General features: G+C 41.2%; 2 protein-coding genes and 1 non-coding gene across 3 annotated transcripts; 1 reads left to right on the top strand and 2 right to left on the bottom strand.

The window, feature by feature from the left end:
- Window positions 1–8,165: 8,165 nt before the first annotated feature.
- Lce3e (late cornified envelope 3E) lies at window positions 8,166–9,386 on the bottom strand. The gene is made up of 2 exons (NM_001254725.1): window positions 9,340–9,386; window positions 8,166–8,725 (listed from the first exon to the last, which is right to left on the bottom strand). The coding sequence occupies exon 2, from the start codon at window positions 8,706–8,708 to the stop codon at window positions 8,412–8,414; it is 297 nt and encodes a 98-aa protein (NP_001241654.1). The 5' UTR covers window positions 8,709–8,725; window positions 9,340–9,386; the 3' UTR covers window positions 8,166–8,411.
- A 4,944-nt stretch (window positions 9,387–14,330) lies between these two features.
- Window positions 14,331–14,439, top strand: Gm22577. Its single transcript, XR_003954745.1, has one exon. It is a non-coding gene; the product is annotated as a U6 spliceosomal RNA (small nuclear RNA).
- A 3,433-nt stretch (window positions 14,440–17,872) lies between these two features.
- On the bottom strand, window positions 17,873–19,057 carry Lce3d (late cornified envelope 3D). Its single transcript, NM_001270426.1, has 2 exons — window positions 19,010–19,057; window positions 17,873–18,384 (listed from the first exon to the last, which is right to left on the bottom strand). The coding sequence occupies exon 2, from the start codon at window positions 18,365–18,367 to the stop codon at window positions 18,071–18,073; it is 297 nt and encodes a 98-aa protein (NP_001257355.1). The 5' UTR covers window positions 18,368–18,384; window positions 19,010–19,057; the 3' UTR covers window positions 17,873–18,070.
- Between the last annotated feature and the right edge of the window lie 1,003 nt (window positions 19,058–20,060).

Below are 20,060 nucleotides of genomic sequence, written 5' to 3'. Positions count from 1 at the left end.
GCATGGGAGATCTTTACATCTGAGATCTTCTTTAATTTTTTTCTTCAGAGACTTGAAGTTCTTATCATACAGATATTTCAATTCCTTAGTTAGAGTCATGCCAAGGATTTTTATATTATTTGTGACTATTGAGAAGGGTGTTGTTTCGCTAATTTCTTTCTCAGCCTGTTTATTCTGTGTGTAGACAAAGGCCATTGACTTGTTTGAGTTAATTTTTTTTATTAGGTATTTTCCTCATTTACATTTTCAATGCTATCCCAAAGGTCCCCCATACCCACCCCCCCAAACCCCTACCCACCCACTCCCCCTTTTTGGCCCTGGCGTTCCCCTGTACTGGGGCATATAAAGTTTGCAAGTTCAATGGGCCTCTCTTTGCAGTGATGGCCAACTAGGCCATCTTTTGATACATATGCAGCTAAAGACAAGAGCTCCAGGGTATTGGTTAGTTCATATTGTTGTTCCACCTATAGGGTTGCAGTTCCCTTTAGCTCCTTGGGTAATTTCTCTAGCTCTTCCATTAGGGGCCGTGTGACCCATCCAATAGCTGACTGTGATCATCCACTTCTGTGTTTGCTAGGCCCTGGCATAGTCTCACAAGAGAGAGCTATATCTGGGTCCTTTCAGCGAAATCTTGCTAGTGTATTCAATGGTGTCAGCATTTGGAAGCTGATTATGGGATGGATCCCTGCATATGGCAATCACTAGATGGTCCATCCTTTTGTCACAGCTCCAAATTTTGTCTCTGTAACTCCTTCTATGGGTGTTTTGTTCCCATTTCTAAGAAAGGGTAAGGTGCTCACACTTTGGTCTTCATTCTTCTTGAATTTCATGTGTTTGGCAAGTTGTATCTTATATCTATGGTATCCTAAGTTTCTGGGCTAATATCCACATATCAGTGAGTACATATTGTGTGAGTTCCTTTGTGATTGGGTTACTTCACTCAGGATGATACCCTCCAGGTCCATCTATTTGCCTAGGAATTTCATAAATTCATTTTTTAATAGCTGAGTAGTATTCCATTGTGTAAATGTACCACATTTTCTTTATCCATTCCTCTGTTGAGGGGCATCTGGGTTCTTTCCAGCTTCTGGCTATTATAAACAAGGCTGCTATGAACATAGTGGAGCATGTGTTCTTCTTACTGGATGGGACATCTCCTGGATTTATGCCCAGGAGAGGTATTGCGGGATCCTCCGGCAGTACCATGTCCAATTTTCTGAGGAACCGCCAGACTGATTTCCAGAGTGGTTGTACAAGCCTGCAATCCCACCAACAATGGAGGAGTGTTCCCCTTTCTCCACATCCTCGCCAGCATCTGCTGTCACCTGAGTTTTTGATCTTAGCCATTCTGACTGGTGTGAGATGGAATCTCAGTGTTGTTTTGATTTGCATTTCCCTGATGATTAAGGATGTTGAACATTTTTTCAGGTGCTTCTCTGCCATTCAGTATTCCTCAGGTGAGAATTCTTTGTTCAGCTCTGAGCCCCATTTTTTAATGGGGTTAGTTGATTTTCTGAAGTCCACCTTCTTGAGTTCTTTATATATATTGGATATTAGTCCCCTATCTGATTTGGGATAGGTAAAGATCCTTTCCCAATCTGTTGGTGGCCTTTTTGTCTTATTGACGGTGTCTTTTGCCTTGCAGAAACTTTGGAGTTTCATTAGGTCCCATTTGTCAATTCTTGATCTTACAGCACAAGCCATTGCTGTTCAGTTCAGGAATTTTTCCCCTGTGCCCATATCTTCAAGGCTTTTCCCCACTTTCTCCTCTATAAGTTTCAGTGTCTCTGGTTTTATGTGAAGTTCCTTGATCCACTTAGATTTGACCTTAGTACAAGGAGATAAGTATGGATCGATTCACATTCTTCTACACGATAACAACCAGTTGTGCCAGCACCAATTGTTGAAAATGCTGTCTTTCTTCCACTGGATGGTTTTAGCTCCCTTGTCGAAGATCAAGTGACCATAGGTGTGTGGGTTCATTTCTGGGTCTTCAATTCTATTCCATTGGTCTACTTGTCTGTCTCTATACCAGTACCATGCAGTTTTTTTTTTTTATCACAATTGCTCTGTAGTAAAGCTTTAGGTCAGGCATGGTGATTCCACCAGAGGTTCTTTTATCCTTGAGAAGAGTTTTTGCTATCCTAGGTTTTTTGTTATTCCAGATGAATTTGCATATTGCTCCTTCTAATTCGTTGAAGAATTTAGTTGGAATTTTGATGGGGATTGAATTGAATCTGTAGATTGCTTTTGGCAAGATATCCATTTTTACAATGTTGATCCTGCCAATCCATGAGCATGGGAGATCTTTCCATCTTCTGAGATCTTCTTTAATTTCTTTCTTTAGAGACTTGAAGTTCTTATCATACAGATCTTTCACTTCCTTAGTTAGAGTCACGCCGAGATATTTTATATTATTTGTGACTATTGAGAAGGATGTTGTTTCCCTAATTTCTTTCTCAGCCTGTTTATCCTTTGTGTACAGAAAGGCCATTGACTTGTTTGAGTTAATTTTATATCCAGCTACTTCACTGAAGCTGTTTATCAGGTTCAGGAGTTCTCTGGTGGAATTTTTAGGGTCACTTATATATACTATCATATCATCTGCAAAAAGTGATATTTTGCCTTATTCATTTCCAATTTGTATCCACTTGATCTCCTTTTGTTGTCGAATTGCTCTGGCTAGGATTTCAAGTACAATGTGAATAGGTAGGGAGAAAGTGGGCAGCCTTGTCTAGTCTCTGATTTTAGTGGGATTGCTTCCAGCTTCTCACCATTTACTTTGATGTTGGCTACTGGTTTGCTGTAGATTGCTTTTATCATGTTTAGGTATGGGCCTTGAATTCCTGATCTTTCCAAGACTTTTATCATGAATGGGTGTTGGATTTTGTCAAATGCTTTCTTAGTATCTAATGAGTTGATCATGTGCTTTTTGTCTTTGAGTTTGTTTATATAATGGATTACGTTGATGGATTTCCTATTTTAAACCATCCCTGCATCCCTGGACTAAAACCTACTTGGTCAGGATGGTTGATTGTTTTAATGTGTTCTTGGATTCAGTTAGCAAGAATTTTATTGAGGATTTTTGCATAGATATTCATACGGGAAATTCGTCTGAATTTCTCTATCTTTGTTGGATCTTTCTGTGGTTTGGGTATCAGAATAACTGTGGTTTCATAGAATGAGTTGGGTAGAGTACCTTCTACTTCTATTTTGTGGAATAGTTTGTGCAGAACTGGAATTAGATCTTCTTTGAAGGTATGATAGAACTCTGCACTAAACCTGTCTGGTCCTGGGCTTTTTTTGGCTGGGAGACAATTAATGACTGCTTCTATTTCTTTAGGGGATATGGGACTGTTTAGATCGTTAACTTGATCCTGATTTAACTTTGGTACCTGGTATCTGTCTAGATATTTGTCCATTTCATCCAGGTTTTCCAGTTTTGTTCATTATAGCCTTTTGTAGAAGGATCTGATGGTGTTTTGGATTTCTTCAGGATCTGTTGTTATGTGTCCCTTTTCATTTCTGATTTTGTTAATTAGGATGCTGTCCCTGTGCCCTCTAGTGAGTCTAGCTAAGGGTTTATCTATCTTGTTGATTTTCTCAAAGAACCAGCTCCTTGTTTGGTTGATTCTTTGAATAGTTCTTGTTTCCACTTGGTTGATTTCACCCCTGAGTTTGATTATTTCCTGCCGTCTACTCCTCTTGGGTGAATTTACGTCCTCTTGTTCTTGAGCTTTTAGGTGTGTTGTCAAGCTGCTAGTGTGTGCTCTCTCTAGTTTCTTTTTGGAGGCACTCAGAGCTATGAGTTTCCCTCTTAGAAATGCTTTCATTGTGTCCCATAAGTTTGGGTATGTTGTGGCTTCATTTTCATTAAACTCTAAAAAGTCTTTAATTTCTTTCTTTACTCCTTCCTTGACCAAGGTATCATTGAGAAGAGTGTTGTTCAGTTTCCACGTGAATGTTGGCTTTCCATTATTTATGTTGTTATTGAAGATCAATCTTAGTCCATGGTGGTCTGATAGGATACATGGGACAATTTCAATATTTTTGTATCTGTTGAGGCCTGTTTTGTGACCAATTATATGGTCAATTTTGGAGAAGGTCCCGTGAGGTGCTGAGAAGAAGGTATATCCTTTTGTTTTAGGATAAAATGTTCTGTAGATATCTGTTAAGTCCATTTGTTTCATCACTTCTGTTAGTTTAACTGTGTCCCTGTTTAGTTTCTGTTTCCACGATCTGTCCATTGATGAAAGTGGTGTGTTGTAGTTTCCCACTATTATTGTGTGAGGTGCAATGTGTGCTTTGAGCTTTACTAAAGTGTCTTTAATGAATGTGGCTGCCCTTGCATTTGGAGCATTGATATTCAGAATTGAAAGTTCCTCTTCAAGGATTTTACCTGTGATGAGTATGAAGTGTCTCTCCTTGTCTTTTTTTTTTTTTTGATAACTTTGGGTTGGAAGTCGATTTTATTCGATATTAGAATGGCTACTCCAGCTTGTTTCTTCAGACCATTTGCTTGGAAAATTGTTTTCCAGCCTTTCACTCTGAGGTAGTATCTGTCTTTTTCCCTGAGATGTGTTTCCTGTAAGCAGCCTGGGCTGGCATTTGTGTTCTCTTAGTGTCTGTATAACATCTGCCAGGATCTTCTGGCTTTCATAGTCTCTGGTGAAAAGACTGGTGTAATTCTGAAAGCCCTGCCTTTATATGTTACTTGGCTTTTTTCCCTTACTGCTTTTAATATTCTATCTTTATTTAGTGCATTTGTTGTTCTGATTATTATGTGTTGGGAGAAATTTCTTTTCTGGTCCAGTCTATTTGGAGTTCTGTAGGCTTCTTTTATGTTCATGGACATTTCTTTTTTTAGGTTTGGGAAGTTTTCTTCTATAATTTGTTGAAGATATCTGCTGGCCCTTTAAGTTGAAAATCTTCATTCTCATCTATTCCTATTTTCTGTAGGTTTGATCTTCTCATTGTGTCCTGGATTTCCTGGATGTTTTGAGCTAGGATGTATTTGCATTTTGTATTTTCTTTGTTGTTGTGCCGATGTTGTCTATGGAATCTTCTGCACCTGAGATTCTCTCTTCCATCTCTTGTATTCTGCTGCTGATGCTCACATCTATGGTTCCAGATTTCTTTCCTAGGGTTTCTTTCTCCAGCGTTGTGTTTTCTTTATTGTGTCTACTTCCCTTTCTAGGTCTTGGATGGTTTTTTTTCAATTCCATTACCTGTTTGGTCGTGTTTTCCTGCAATTCTTTAAGGGACTTTTGTGCTTCCTCTTTAAGGTCTTCTACCTGTTTAGCAGTGTTCTCCTGTTCTTTAAGTGAGTTATTAAAGTCCTTCTTGATGTTCTCTACCATCATCATGAGATATGCTTTTAAATCCGAGACTATCTTTTCAGGTGTGTTGGGGTACTCAGGTCTGGGTGCGGTGGTAGTGCTGCGTTCTGATCATGGTGAGTGGTCTTGGTTTCTGTTAGTAAGATTCTTACGTTTGCCTTTCGCCTCTGGTAATCTCTGGAGTTGGTTGTTATAGTTGTCTCTGGTTAGAGCTTGTTCCTCAGGTGAATATATTAGCCTCTATCAGCAGACCTAGGAGACTAGATTTCTCCTGAGTTTCAGTGGTCAGAGTACTCTCTGCGGGCAAGCTCTCCTCTTGTAGGGAAGGTGCCCAGATATCTGGTGTTCAAACCTGCTTCCTGGCAGAAGTTGTGTTCCACTCACCAGAGGTCCTATGATCCCATGGAGTGTCCTGTGGGGACTTTGGGGGTATCCGCAGACTCCGCACCCAAGGTGCGTTGGTGCTGGTGCCGACCGGAAGGGGGGAATTGATCCACTCTTATCTCCTGTACAAAGCTCAAGTCCAGGTGGATCAAGGAACTCCACATAAAATAGTGACACTGAAACTTATAGAGGAGAAAGTGAGGGAAAACCCTTGAAGATATGGGTACAGGGAAAAAAATTCCTGAACAGAACAGCAATGGCTTGTGCTGTAAGATTGGGAATTGACAAATGGGACCTTATAAAATTGCAAAGCCTCTGTAAGGCAAAAGACACTGTTAACAATACAAAAAGGTCACTAGCATATGGGGAAAGGATCTTTACTAATCCTAAATTCGATAGGGTACTAATGTCTAATATATACAAAGAACTCAAGAAGATGGACTTCAGAAAATCAAATAACACTATTAAAAATGGGGTACAGAGATAAAGAATTCTTTAAGGAGGAATAAGGAATGGCTGAGAAGCACCTGAAAAAATGTTCAACATCCTTAATCATCTGAGAAATGCAAATCAAAACAACCCTGAGATTCCACCTCATACCAGTCAGAATGGCTAAGATCAAAAACTCAGGTGACAGCAGATGCTTTGAGGATGTGGAGAAAGAGGAACACTCCTCCATTACTGGTGGGATTGCAAGCTGGTACAAACACTCTGTAAATCATTTTGGCAGTTCCTCAGAAAATTGGATATAGTACTACCAGAAGATCCAGCAATACATCATATACCCAGAAGATGTTCTGTAATAAGGACACATGCTCCACTATGTTCATAGCAGCCTTATTTATAATAGCCAGAAGCTGGAATGAACCCAGATGTCCCTCAACAGAAGAATGGATACAGAAAATACGGTACATTTACAAAATGGAGTACTATTCAGCTATTAAAAACAATGACTTTATGAAATTCTTAGGCAAATGGATGGATCTGGAGGAAATTATCCTGAATGGATTAACCCAATCACAAAAGAACGCACATGATATGCACTCACTGATAAGGGTATATTAGCTCAGCAACTTAGAATACCCAAGATGCAATTTTCAAAACACATGAACTCAGGAAGAAAGACCAAAGTGTGGATACTTTGTTCCTTCTTAGCACGGGGATCAAAATACCCATGGAAGGAGTTACAGAGAAAAAGTTTGGAGCAGAGCCTGAAGGAATGACCATCCAGAGACTGCCATTATTGGGGATCCATCCCATAAACAACCACCAAACCCAGACACTAGGCAGATGCCAACAAGAGCCTGCTGACAGGAGCCCGATATAGCTGTCTCGTGTGAGGCTCTGCCAGTGCCTGGCAAATACAGACGTGGATGCTCACAGTTATCCATTGGATGGAGCACAAGGTCTCACTGAAGGAGCCAGAGAAAGTACCCAGGGAATTGAAGGGGTCTGAAGCCCCATAGGAGGAATATCAATGTGACCTAAGCAGTACCCCTAGAGCTCCTTGGAACTATACCACCAATCAAAGAAATCACATGGTGGAACTTGTGGCTCTAGCTATATATGAAGCAGAGGATGACCTAGTTGATCATCAATGAGAGGAGAGGCCCTTGGTCCTGTGAATGTTCTATGCTCTAGTATAGGGGAATGCCAGGACCAGGAGTGGTACTGGGTGGGTGTGGTGCAGGGGGAGGGAAGAGGGGATAGCGAATTTTAGGAGGGGAAACTAAGAAAGGGGATAACATTTGAAACGTAAATAAAGAAACTATCTAAAAATTAAAAATTAAAAAAAAAGAAAAATGAATTATTTCTTTCCCCTTGATCTTCATAAAATTGTGTTAGGCTCCCTACTCCATCCTTTTACTTCTTCCATATTGCTTGTTTGCTATTGATTGATTGATTGATTGATTGATTGAGTGAGTGATTGATTGATTGATTGATTGATGTTCTTTTGCTGGGAACAGAACATGGGCCTCACTTACACATGCAAACTTGCCAGGAAAAAACTCTCTCTGACCTTCATCAACAGTCCCTGAAACTTCGTATTTGTTTCATCCATTGCCTAATAGGTATACGTTTGCCTCAAACTTTTGATGCCATCTTTTTAATGAGGACCTCAAGAACACTTTATCAAAATAAGCATCGTATTGTAGGTTATACATTTCCAGGATAAAGCAGGGTCCTGTCATGTTTCAGAGGAAAAAGCAGTCCTTCAGAGACTTCAGAGTGCCAGCCAACAACCCACATTGTTTCTTCCTCTTATCTTGTAGTAAGACTCTCTGAAGCCCTTCCATAAACAGGCAGGAGTGGTAGTAGATATTTTTTCATTGCATATCTAGCTAGGGATTTGTCTAAGAGATGGTTGTGATAGGCAAGGAGCAAAGGATTCTGGGGCTTCAAGCATGGCCCAGAATAAAATGATTCATGAGATTCCAGCAGTTACAGTTCGAGCAGCTTTATTTTTGAAATGGATATGTATAGGACATATGAAGTCCTAAGCTACCAGGGAATGAGGACTGTGGGGTCCCAGACAACAGACAGGAAGAGAAGTTACTAGGGAAGTTGAAACTCTGGATAGAAGAAGTCAGCAGGGCCCCTGGGAATGGAAAAGACGGGCTGAATTTTCCTTGGCTCCTGAGATTCTTTTTTTCTCTGAAATTCCTTGTCTCCGCCTCCGGATCCAGGTCAGCAGCAGCCCCCAGAGCTGTGGCTGCAGCCTGAACCCCCAGACTGCTGACCACTGCCACGGTCACAGGAACTGGAGCTCCTGCGCCTGCATCTGTGGGACCTGCGCCTGTGGTGGCTCAGGCAGCAGCCTCCCTCAGAGCTGGGGAGACTGCAGCCCCCAGAGCTTGTAGCACAGCAGGAAGAGGCTGCAGGCAGACACTGTGTTGTGCTCTTTGGGGGGCACTTTGGGGAGCACTTTGGGGAAGGGCACTTGGGAGGAGGCTGGCACTGCTTCTGGCTCTGCTGGCAGGACATCTCGGCAGGAACTGGACCTAGAAGAGTAGGATAGAAACGTGATAGGGAGAAGCTTCTGGTGAGTGTCTACTGACTTAGTCTGTCAAATGCCTGCCTCCTATTGCTGATCTGCTTTCAAAGCCAAGATCTCTATGAAATAAACATCAACGTGGAAGTATACATCTATGTGAGCACAGCATTCTCAAGACTATCAGATAGATCAGCATGCATCCCTAGTAAATACAATCAGACCAAGGAGCTTTACAAAGGCAAAGGGTTGCTGATCTCTCTGCCTGCAACACTATCTTCCATTTTTACCCGGATTAAGCAGACGTGGATACTTCTAAGTAGCTCTCTGATGAACTGTAGCAAATACAGGTAATGGGAAAATGACCCTTTGAGAATCCTCTGGGGTGATGCAAACCTCTCAGCAGAGTGGAGGCAGTGCTGAGAGCTAGGACTCTGGTGTGTCACAGATCCTGATATACCTAGAGAGGCTCCTGTCTGTGTTCTCCCTGTCTTCTTGCCCCCTGGCAGGTGCTCTTCCTATTCTCTCCATACTAGACACCCCTGCTTCTTTCATCCCAGTCACATCTAGCTTGTCATCTCAACACCTTCTTAGCGGAGGCCCTGTCCCTAGTTAGGTACTCACCAGATACTGCAAAAGCAGGAGAATACTGTGATGAAGAAGCTGTGGCTGAATGATCCAGGGCAGCAGCCCTTTTATCCTTGGCAGGTGTGTGATGCACAGCCCAAGCATGCTGATGCTTTCACAACAAGGGAGTTGACAGAGCCAGGATCATCCATTCATATTTCTGTGCTCCTACTACAATTACCATCAGTAGAGAACCAGGAAATTTTGATGGCTCTCTGATTTCTCACTCAGGCCGGCCTAGTAAGGGAAAGAGGTGAGGCTGTTCTTCTCCACCTTTACCATATAAACCCAAGCTCTGTGCCTGTGTCTTCTCTGAAGCCATAATGTGGGTTACTTTGGTATTTTCTCTTTTGGGTAGATTATGATCTCTTAGGAAATAGGTGAAAATATTAGTACACACAGTTGTAAATAGTCATATATTACACGGCAAATGTTGTATGCTATGTGCTATGTCATCAGGCTTTAGTGCATGGCCTTTGATGTGAACTTTGCTTCACCTTATATGTAATCCAGAATTTCCTGCCGTATCTGGTTGTAGCCAGTGACTATACTCTTGAACTTTGAGATGAGATGAGAAAAGTAGGTTAAAAAAACGTTAAAGTAGATCCAAGACCTTGTCTAGATGATAAGAATTCCCAAGAGTATCTCTTGGAACTCATACATCTCATCATAGTGTTTCTGGCGAAGAGGGAGGTTGAATTGAGTTGATGGTTGTTGGATGAGAACAACTCAATAGAATTTACAATATATGAGACTGGTCTATTTAAATGGGCTGCAAAATTTCCTTGAGTTTACCATTTGTTACCTACAGTTTTAATGAAAAGAAAGTTATTAAAAACTATAGTTACCAAAATGACCAGTTGTTCTTTAGAGGTGGCTCATCATTTAAGAACAGTGTAGCTCTTGCTGAGAACTTAGGTTTAGTTCCTAGCACCCTCATGGATATTTACAACTGCTTTCAACTCCAGCTCCAGGAAAGTCAATGCCTTCTTTCATCTCAATGGGCACAAAAAACACATGTGACACATAGGTAAAAGCACAAAAAAAGGAACGAGATCAAAATTTAATAATTTATTTAAATTATATTTTAATTTATGTAACATGTTTATATTTTAGGACAAAGAAAGGTGTTCCTGGACTGTTTATGACTGGTTGTAATCCTTTATAAAATGTAGAGGGTTATCTGTGAGACTCCATAGATGTAATATTTTCCCATTATCTTGTTTTTCTGACAATCAGAGACTAAATGACTGCTAGCTGTTAGAGAAAAAATACTTAATAGAATCTCTCTCTCTCTCTCTCTCTCTCTCTCTCTCTCTCTCTCTCTCTCTCTTTCTTCTCCCATTTGATGTCCTCTACTTTGCCACCAAGGTTATTAGAGACATGTGCAGTAATATGTATCCTTGTTAAAGGGATGAGAAGCTCAGTATGCTAATCAGAGAGTGAGGGACCCCCAACCAACATTTCTCTTTCAATGGCCATTTCACTACAAGAAGGGTAATAGGTCTCTACCTGGCCTACCACATGGCAATGGTGCAGATGAATGTGAAATGGGCAATATATGGCTTCTCATTCTCTTGCTTTCCTGACGGTGCCAGGCCTTGGGAAATGCATCATTAGAAGAAGGGCATATTCTAAATAGCTGCTACTTTTAGTGAATTCTGGGTTGCATATAAGGCAAGCATCTGCTTTCTAGTCTAAGATCCTGGTGAGCGAGCACCTTCTATCATCTTTCACCAGTTTAGTGTAGCCTGAGTTCCTGTAGTAGAATGAATATTTGCTTTCTCTTAAACTCATGTGGAAACTCTAACCCCTAATTTTATAGTATTAGAAGAGTAAACTCCAGGAGAACATGTGAATTTTAAGAATGTTGTGATAAATACATCTTAGCTGTTTTGATGCCATCTGTTATAGCAGCCTGAAGGAACCAAGAAAGCCCTCAACTTTCCGAAGGTGACTGTCTTTAGGAACACCCCCTCCCCCTTTTCTTGAAGGCTTTCTAGATGAGAGTTTCTCTCATGGAAGCCATTCATCTCTCTGTATTTAAGTTAAACACATTTGATGGAGCATGCCTCATGAGGCAGGCAGCATGGACTGCACTGTGAATGCACCTGGGAACCAAGGGGAGTTTATGTAGGACAGACAGCAAGAGAATAAGCATTTTGTTGTCTAGAGCTGGGACTCACAGTTCTCTCAATTGTGCTGTAAAAATCCTGGAGCTTCAGATGATTGGCAGAAGTCAGACACTGATTTCACCTACTTTATAATCCTTTAGAAGCAAGAACAGGCACTGTTTTTGACCAGGTGGATAGAATCTTAAGTTACTGGGAACCAAACTTGAAAGGTCACCTCTGTCATTTTTTTGCAAGCTTCCCAACAAAATATTCAGAAACTATAGGCAAAGAATCTGCACATGAAATGCAAGCCATCTTCTGTTGTTCTTTCAGATGCTCCATCCCTACCTGCCTATGGAGTCTTATATCCTAGAGAAGAAACTGTCCGTCCCTGGAAAGGCAAAGGATATGAGGACTGCATTGCAGGGTTCCAGATGGGAAAAGTGTCATCTCAGGGAGAATGGGCATCCTGTTACCCATACAAGGCAGCAGCTGGTCTAGAAGGATGGCTTAGGAGGAGTTCTGGACTTAACTGATGCCCACATGTGCTATGATAGAAGCCTGTAGCCATTCAGGTTTACTTCCTTGGTGGATTCTGTTCAGATCATAATACTTCTAAGTTGGGGGTGATTCCTTCCCCCCAACTGAGCAGAACTAATTGCCAATTCAAGACTCTCTTGTTACCATAATGGCACTGATTTGAGTCACACATATGCAAAATTGGAGGAGAGATGGGCAATTACAAACCATAACTCTCATTACATTTTAGAAAATCCACCTTTGTAAGGTGTGCAGTTTGTTAGACTTAGGATATTGAAATGGTACAATTATCCTTACCTAATTTTGTATCACTTCTATTACCATCAGAAGAAAATCCATACCCACTGTCACCTGCATTCCCAATTCCCTATTGCCCCATAAGATACTATTTAATTGAAGTTATCCAAGAACAAATGTCTCTTGTTCTAGTCTTTTCCACTTACCTTATTTCTAGAATTGTGATAATTCATTTATTTAAAAAATTCCCATTGGTCTTGCAAACTTTGTATGCCTCAGTACAGGGGAATGCCAGGGCCAAGAAGTGGGAGTGGGCAGGTAAGGGAGTGGGGGGGAGGGGAGAGGGAATGTGGGACTTTTGGGATAGCATTGGAAATGAAAATGAAGAAAACACCTAATTAAAAAATGAAAAAAATAAAAAAAAATTCTTCCTGAAAGGAGAGCTGGAGAGATGGTTCAGTGGTTAAGAGGTTTGGCTGCTCTTTCAGAATACTTGAGTTTTCCCCCAGCACCCACATGGTAGCTCTCAACAGCTTGTAAATCTTGTTCCATAGTATATGATAGCCTTTTCTGGACTCTGTGGACATTGAGCATGTAAGTGTTGAAGACACATACATTCAGGGCAAACACCCAAGTACTATTTTATAGCTCTTTCTGAGGCACAAAAATCCAGGAAATAAACAACTGACAAGGGCCCACGGTACTCTTGGGACTTAAGGATTCACAAAACACCTCTCTGAGATTTACATATGGAGTAATGATTGCTGGGAATGAGACTTTATAGCCATTGGAGCTGCCTGAAAGTCACACAAGGAGCTTCAACAGCTTTCGTGAGTCATCACCAGTGCTGGGTGGGCATTGTGATGATCCTTCTGCCCTTTAAGCCCAATAAATACTAGTTTACAAAGCTGAACTTTGGGAGAATCATTTTCTTTGATCAGTTATTGGTGTCCATATCTGAAGTGAGGAACCTTCTTCTTTTTCTTTTTCCTCCCAACAAATCACATGAAAGGAAGAGTTGTAGAATGGAATTTCCTGTGTCTACTGTCCTCTAGTTCACAGACAAAATCTCACTTTGTACTAGTCTCCAGCTAGTCAGGAGCTGGCTGCCTTCCCATCACCACTCCTGCCCTTCTCCCATAAAACTCTTACCTACAACTCCTAATATATTTTCAATACACAGAGACCCAAGAATTTTTGCTTGGAGCTGCCACTAGGGCACCTTAGTGACTGATGCTTAGCACTCTTAAAGATTCAGGAGTCAGAGTCCAAGGCCTCAGACCTTATTACCAGATCCTATGTTTCTGGTTCATAGGCTCAAGGTCTATTTGAAGAAGGGAAAGGAGAAAGAAGCATAAAGGTTCCCTGAGAAGTGCTCTAAAGCCTTCATAGTATTTGCTTCTTACCCTCACTGAGGGTTTCTTCCTGCTCTCTTTCTCTTTCTTTTAAAACTACTATTTTCTTGTTTTTTTTTTCTCTAATTTTTTTTTATGTGTATTGTAGTTTCACTTGTTTACTACATGTGTGCAGTGTACATGGAGGTAAAAAGGGGATGTCAAATGCCCTGGAACTTTATCTACAGATAATTGTGATGCACCATGTGAATGCTGGAAATCAAGCCTGGATCATCTGGAAGAGCAGCTGATGCTCTTAAACTGTTGTGTCATGTTTCTGGCTCTGATTTTCCTTAGACCCAGTTATAGCTGTCTCTTGTGAGACTATGCCGGGGCCTAGCACACAGAAGTGGATGTTCACAGTCAGCTATTGGATGGATCACAGGGCCCTCAATGGAGGAGCTAGAGAAAGTACCCAAGGAGCTAAAGGGATCTGCAATCCTATAGGTAGAACAACAATATGAACTAACCAGTAACCCCCGGAGCTCGTGTCTCTAGCTGCATATGTATCAGAAGATGGCCTAATCGGCCATCAGTGGAAAGAGAGGCCCATTGTTCATGCAAACTTTATATGCCTCAGTACAGGGGAACGCCAGGGCCAAGAAATGGGAGTGGGTGGGTGGGGAAGTGGGTGGGGGAATGTGGGGGGGGCTTTTGGGATAGCACTGGAAATGTAAATGAAATATATACCTAATTTAAAAAAATGCTTGCCTTTGACAGCACATATGCTAAAATTGGAATGATACAGAGAAGATTACCAATAGGCCCCATGCAAGGATGGCATGCAAATTCATGTAGTGTTCTATATTTAAACAGAAATCAAACTGATATTACATAACATATTACTGTGGTAGATGTTTAACCCATGAGGTGATAAACACATCTAACAACAAATGCATATGTCATAGTCCTGATTGTATAACTTGCTGTGTAACGGGACAGACAGTCAGGTAAATAAGTCACTGCATCAAGTGACAAGCTCACAGATGAACACCTTAGGAGTAATCAGTTTTAGGTAAGAGTTCACAGGTATCAGTATTTTGTTGCCTCATGTGTTGGGATGTTGTCATTTAATGTCACTTGGGAGTGCCTGAGATGAGGTCAGTAGCCTGTCAGAGATGACAGTGTTGGGAATGCAGAAGGAAGAGTGGGATGAGAAACTCCACCCTACCAAAGAGGGGGGAGGGCAGCCTGTTCTCAGGCACTGAGAGTAATGCATGAAACACAGAGGAGAGAGGTCCCTAGAGAGCAGACAATGCACATAGAACTCATATCTGAGAGCAAAATTTCATGTATAGTAATAGCAGACTAATACTCTCAGTAAAAACCCTGGTTCAGGAGCCCAGTATTCCTGGCTTTGCATCCTGATCTGCATGGATGATGACTGTCTGAAGCTATGGGTGTTCCGGGAGAGACAAGGCTACTGTGTGGTGAAAGCACAACTTAGTTCAGATGTCAGATCACTATCCAAACAACATCTTCTCAATGAATTTTGAGTCTACTACTTTGCATATCTCTAAGCTTCAGACCTAGGTCATAGAAGGAGCTAAGTCATTTGGATTGGGATACAGAGAAGGAATAAGCTGACTAAAAACAAATAAATTAAGCAGTGATTTGTGTACATATGACAGTGCTATTGACATAATGCATTCACACCCTGCAAGGTGCATTTAAATTAGCTTTGTTAAATCTTCCTCTTAACACTAGTCATACATTTCCTTTTGATCCTTAACCAAACACATGGAACATGAATTATAGCTGCTAATCCACACAGTGGTTTTCTTTTCCACTTTCTGGAGCTTCTGGGTGTTCACTGGTTCATGGCTCTTGGTCCACACAGCAGTACAATATACACGTGTTGGCAGCAACCAGCCCAACTTATCATTCCAACCTGCATTGAGTTATAATTTATTAATAACTTGACAGCATTCTGGCCCAGGATGAAGGGAAACCCAACAGTTTTTCCAGTAGTGAGTCATGAGCATCTTGTCATAGATTTAATCATGGCAGCTGAGGGTTCCAGTTTATGGAGCTGGGTTGTTCAAGAGAGTGGGTCCCAAAAGGACCAGGCCAGGGTATCTCATGCCAGTCTTTGAGAACTATTTTCTTCATTAAATTATAAAGATTAAAAAAAATCCCTGAGTCCTTGGATCTTGGAATGGAAATAATCAGATACTTTTCAGCCTTGGTTTTTAAATTCGAAAAAAAACTATAGTTTCCTGGGTTTGGTGAACTGCTCTTTCACAGTAACAATTTTTAGAGCCTGACAGGTATATGAGACAAGGGAAGGATCCAACATTCTACATTCTAAATGTGAGAGCCAGATTATTAAAAGGGGAGTTTGAGTCATATATTAGGATTATTTCTAAGGATAAAAATTTAAAGATAAGAAAAATCAACCTGTCAGAGGCTAAATAAAAGATCATTGTTTTTGAAGACTATTGAAAAATTACAATGGCCAAGTGGCCAAGAGCAGTGATTTATAAGCTGTGCATTCTGGGTCCTGGGACAAAGCAGTTTCTCCACTGTCAGATGTGTGGCCTTTCAGAGAAATGACCTTACAGGTTACTTACAGAGCTGAGTGTCTGTCTCTGAGGAGTTCCTTACATAAGAAGCTCTAGGGAACTATTGACCAGACAGTTAAATAAATCCGTAATCTGACCAGCATTTCTCTGTTCCTTTCCTCCCTTTTTCTAACTGCTTGCTATTCACACCTGTTGCTGTCTCGCTTTCTAAATCATCAGCTCTGTCTGCTCTCCTGACTTACTCTGTTTTAACTTCATTTCCTCACCTGACTGACCTCTCTGCTAGAGTTTTGTTGTGTCTGTACTTCCTATACCTTCATTCTTTACTTCTTTCCTGATTTGTAAGTTTTCAGTCTTTGTGTGACTGGTGTCTTGGAATGGATATGCCTTGACCATTGTCGAGTGCTAGCCTGTGACTTGTAGGATGTTTAGGGCTATCCTGGTTTCTACTCACAAAATGCAAACAACATCTATCATAAACACAAAATTATTTTAATTACAAATTTGTATTAGCATACAAAGGTTCCTGTTTAATTATGTAAAAGTCAGCAAAATCTTCCTCTCTTTCCTCCTCTCCCTGACATCTGCTCTGTTCTTGCCCCTCTCAACTCCCTACTTTCCTTTCCACTTTCATGTTGTGTCTTCTTTTGTTGCCCCCCTTTCCTACCACGTCTTGTTCTTATTTCATGATCTTGATCTGGTTTTCAGTCTAAACCTACCACGGTTCTTTCTTTTAATAACATACACACAAACACTAATAATATCTTCCTATGAGAGAGATGCACATTTTGTCGTTCTGAGTCTGGGTGACCTCAGTTTATATGAGATGATACAGATCCATTCATTTTCTTGCAGGTTTCACAATTTCAGTCTTCTTTATAGGTAAGTAAAATTCTATTGTGAAACATGTTACATTTTCTCATCATTCATTATTCTGTTGATGGCTATCTAGTCTGGCTCCATTTCCTTGTATTGTTAATTAATAAGCAATAAACATGGATGTATAAGTACTTCTGTGGTTGGATAAGATTTCCTCTGTGTCTGTGTCCAGAAGCAGTGTGGCTGAGTTCCATGGTGGATCTGCTTTGATTGTTGAGGAACTTAAATTCTAACTTGTACAGTGGCTACACTAATTTATATTTCCACCAGTTACTCTTGTTCACAACATTATATTATCATTTATTTTCTTCATTGTAGCCATAATGACTTAGGTGAGATGGAATCTAATGGTAGTTTTAATTTGCATTTTCCTGACTGGAAGCCCATTTTGGTTTTACAGCCAATGGGTATTTCTAGACACTCCTCAGAAATCCATGACATCCATACTTAAAAGAAAAGCTACTCTATTTGAATACTTATCAAACTGCAAAGTCAGTGTTTTTAAATTAGATGCTAGAAATCACTCATCAAAGCAAATGGTATCTCCTCACAGTAGGCTTACATTTCTACTGTGAGATGAAATACACTCCACATGTCATAGGACATACCATTCCTTGTTAGAGACCCCAGTCCTGCCCATTTCCTCCCCTGCTGCTTAAACCAAAGTGACCATTAACATGTCTGACAGACCCCTAAACTTTTCCTGTATAGAGCTATGATTGATTTTTTTTTTTTTTACGCTGTGGATCATGGAGTGCTGTAATTGTGAGTTAGAGGGGAAGAACACATACCTGCAACCTGTGGAGGGATAGGGAAAAATGACAGTGGCACACCAGTGTAGTGGGGATAGAATCTTTATTCTAGTCAAAAGCAAGGATGGGCACATGCATTCCACAGGAAAGATGGGAACAATGTCAGTGAGCATCAGACAGGCAGAGAAGGTTCTCCAGGATCAGACAAAACAAGACTAGTTGGGCTTTTCATGACCCCTGGAATGCTGTTTCCTCCAGACTGCCTTGTCTCAGCATCATGTTCCAGGTCAGCAGCAGCCCCCAGAGCTGTGGCCACAGCCTGAGCCCCCAGACTGCTGACCACTGCCACGGTCACAGGAACTGGAGCTCCTGCGCCTGCATCTGTGGGACCTGCGCCTGTGGTGGCTCAGGCAGCAGCCTCCCTCAGAGCTGGGGACACTGCAGCCCCCAGAGTTTGTAGCACAGCAGGAAGAGGCTGCAGGCAGACACTGTGTTGTGCTCTTTGGGGGGCACTTTGGGGAGCACTTTGGGGAAGGGCACTTGGGAGGAGGCTGGCACTGCTTCTGGCTCTGCTGGCAGGACATCTCGGCAGGAACTGGACCTAGAAGAGTAGGATAGAAACGTGATAGGGAGAAGCTTCTGGTGAATGTCTACTGACTTAGACTGTCAAACACATGCTTTCCCTGACCTATCTGCTTCCTAAGCCAAGATCTCTATGAAATAAACAGCAACGTGGAAGTATACATCTATGTGAACACAGCATTCTCAAGACTATCAGATAGGTCAGCATGCATCCCTAGTAAATGGATTCAGAACAATGATCTTTTTACAAAGACAAAGGGGAACTGATTTTGACCTGTAAAACATTGTCTTCCTTTTAGCCCTACTTGCAGGAAGGGATATTGATACTTCTAAGTGTCTCTCTGCTAAAAGTAGCAAATAAAGGTAATGGGATAATAACCCTATGGCGAATCCTCTGGGTTGATGAATAGCTCTTAGTGGAGAGGAGGCAGAGGCAATGCTGAGATCTAAGATTCTGGTGTGTCACAGTTCCTGATGTACCCACAGAGGCTCTTGTCCATTTCCCTCCCTGTCTCTTGGTCCCTGTGAGGTCCACTTCCTGCTGCCTTCACTCTTGATACCATTGCTTCTTTCACCTTGGTCAAGTTCAGCTTGTCATCTCTACCCCTTTTTAGCTGAGGCTCTTCCCCTAGTTAGGTACTCACCAGATACCGCAAAGTCAGGAGAAGAAGTCTGTGTAGAAGAAGCTGTGGCTGAATGATCCAGGGCAGCAGCCCTTTTATCCTTGGTAGATGTGTGATGAACAGCCCAAGCATGCTGATGCTTTCACAACAGAGGGGATGACAGAGCCAGGATCATCCATTCATCATCTTTCCATGTTCCTACTACAATTACCATCAGTAGAGAGCCAGGAAATTTTGATGTCTCTGACTTTTCACTCAGGTCTGCCTGACAATGAGAAGATATGGGGCTGTTCTTCACACACCTTTATCATGTTTATTCTGTTCATGTTCTTAAATACAAGATCTTGTCCATGGTCTTGTCTGTGAAGCCATAGCATGGGTTACTATGATATTTTTTTTCTTGGGTTGATTATGATCTATTAGGAAAGAGGTGAAAATATGAATACATATAGTTGTAAATACAGAGTCATATATCACATGTTGTAATCTACGTATGTGTAATGTCATCAAGCTTTAGTGCATTGCCTTTGATGTGAACCTTGCTTCACCTTATATGTAATCCACAGTATCCTGTCATGTCTGGATGAAGCCAGTGACTATATTATTGAACTTCAATGAGGAGAAGAGTAGGTAAAAAATGTCAAAGTAGATCCAAGACCTTGTTGAGATGATAGAAATCCCCATGAAGATCTCATGGAACTCAGACATCTCATCATAGGATTTCTGGTGAAGAGGGAGGTTGAGCTGTGTTGACAGTTGTTTGATGAGAACAAATCATTATAACTTTTAATATGTGAGACTGATCTACTTAAATCATCTTGCAAACTATCCTTGAGTATTTGTTACCTACAGTTTTAATGAAAAAAAAAAGCTACCAAATAATTTGACCAATAGTGCTGTAGAGTTGGCTCATTACTTAGCAGTACTTGTTGCTGCTGCTGAAGCCCTAGATTTGATTCCTACTATACACATTTATATTATCAACTCTTTGCAATCAATCTCCAGAGGATTCAATCCATCTCCAGAGAATTCAATGCCTCTTCTGACCTCTTAGACACAAAATACATATGTG

Source organism: Mus musculus, chromosome 3 (assembly GCF_000001635.26).
Source record: "Mus musculus strain C57BL/6J chromosome 3, GRCm38.p6 C57BL/6J".
Lineage (NCBI taxonomy): Eukaryota > Metazoa > Chordata > Mammalia > Rodentia > Muridae > Mus > Mus musculus.
Note: the sequence above shows the minus strand (reverse complement) of the source record. Positions and strands in the feature narration are given on the sequence as shown.

What these genes read in the sequence shown, in the direction of transcription:
- Lce3e (NM_001254725.1), bottom strand. Translation starts at nt 8,708, where the DNA reads ATGTCCTGCCAGCAGAGCCAGAAGCAGTGCCAGCCTCCTCCCAAGTGC.
- Lce3d (NM_001270426.1), bottom strand. Translation starts at nt 18,367, where the DNA reads ATGTCCTGCCAGCAGAGCCAGAAGCAGTGCCAGCCTCCTCCCAAGTGC.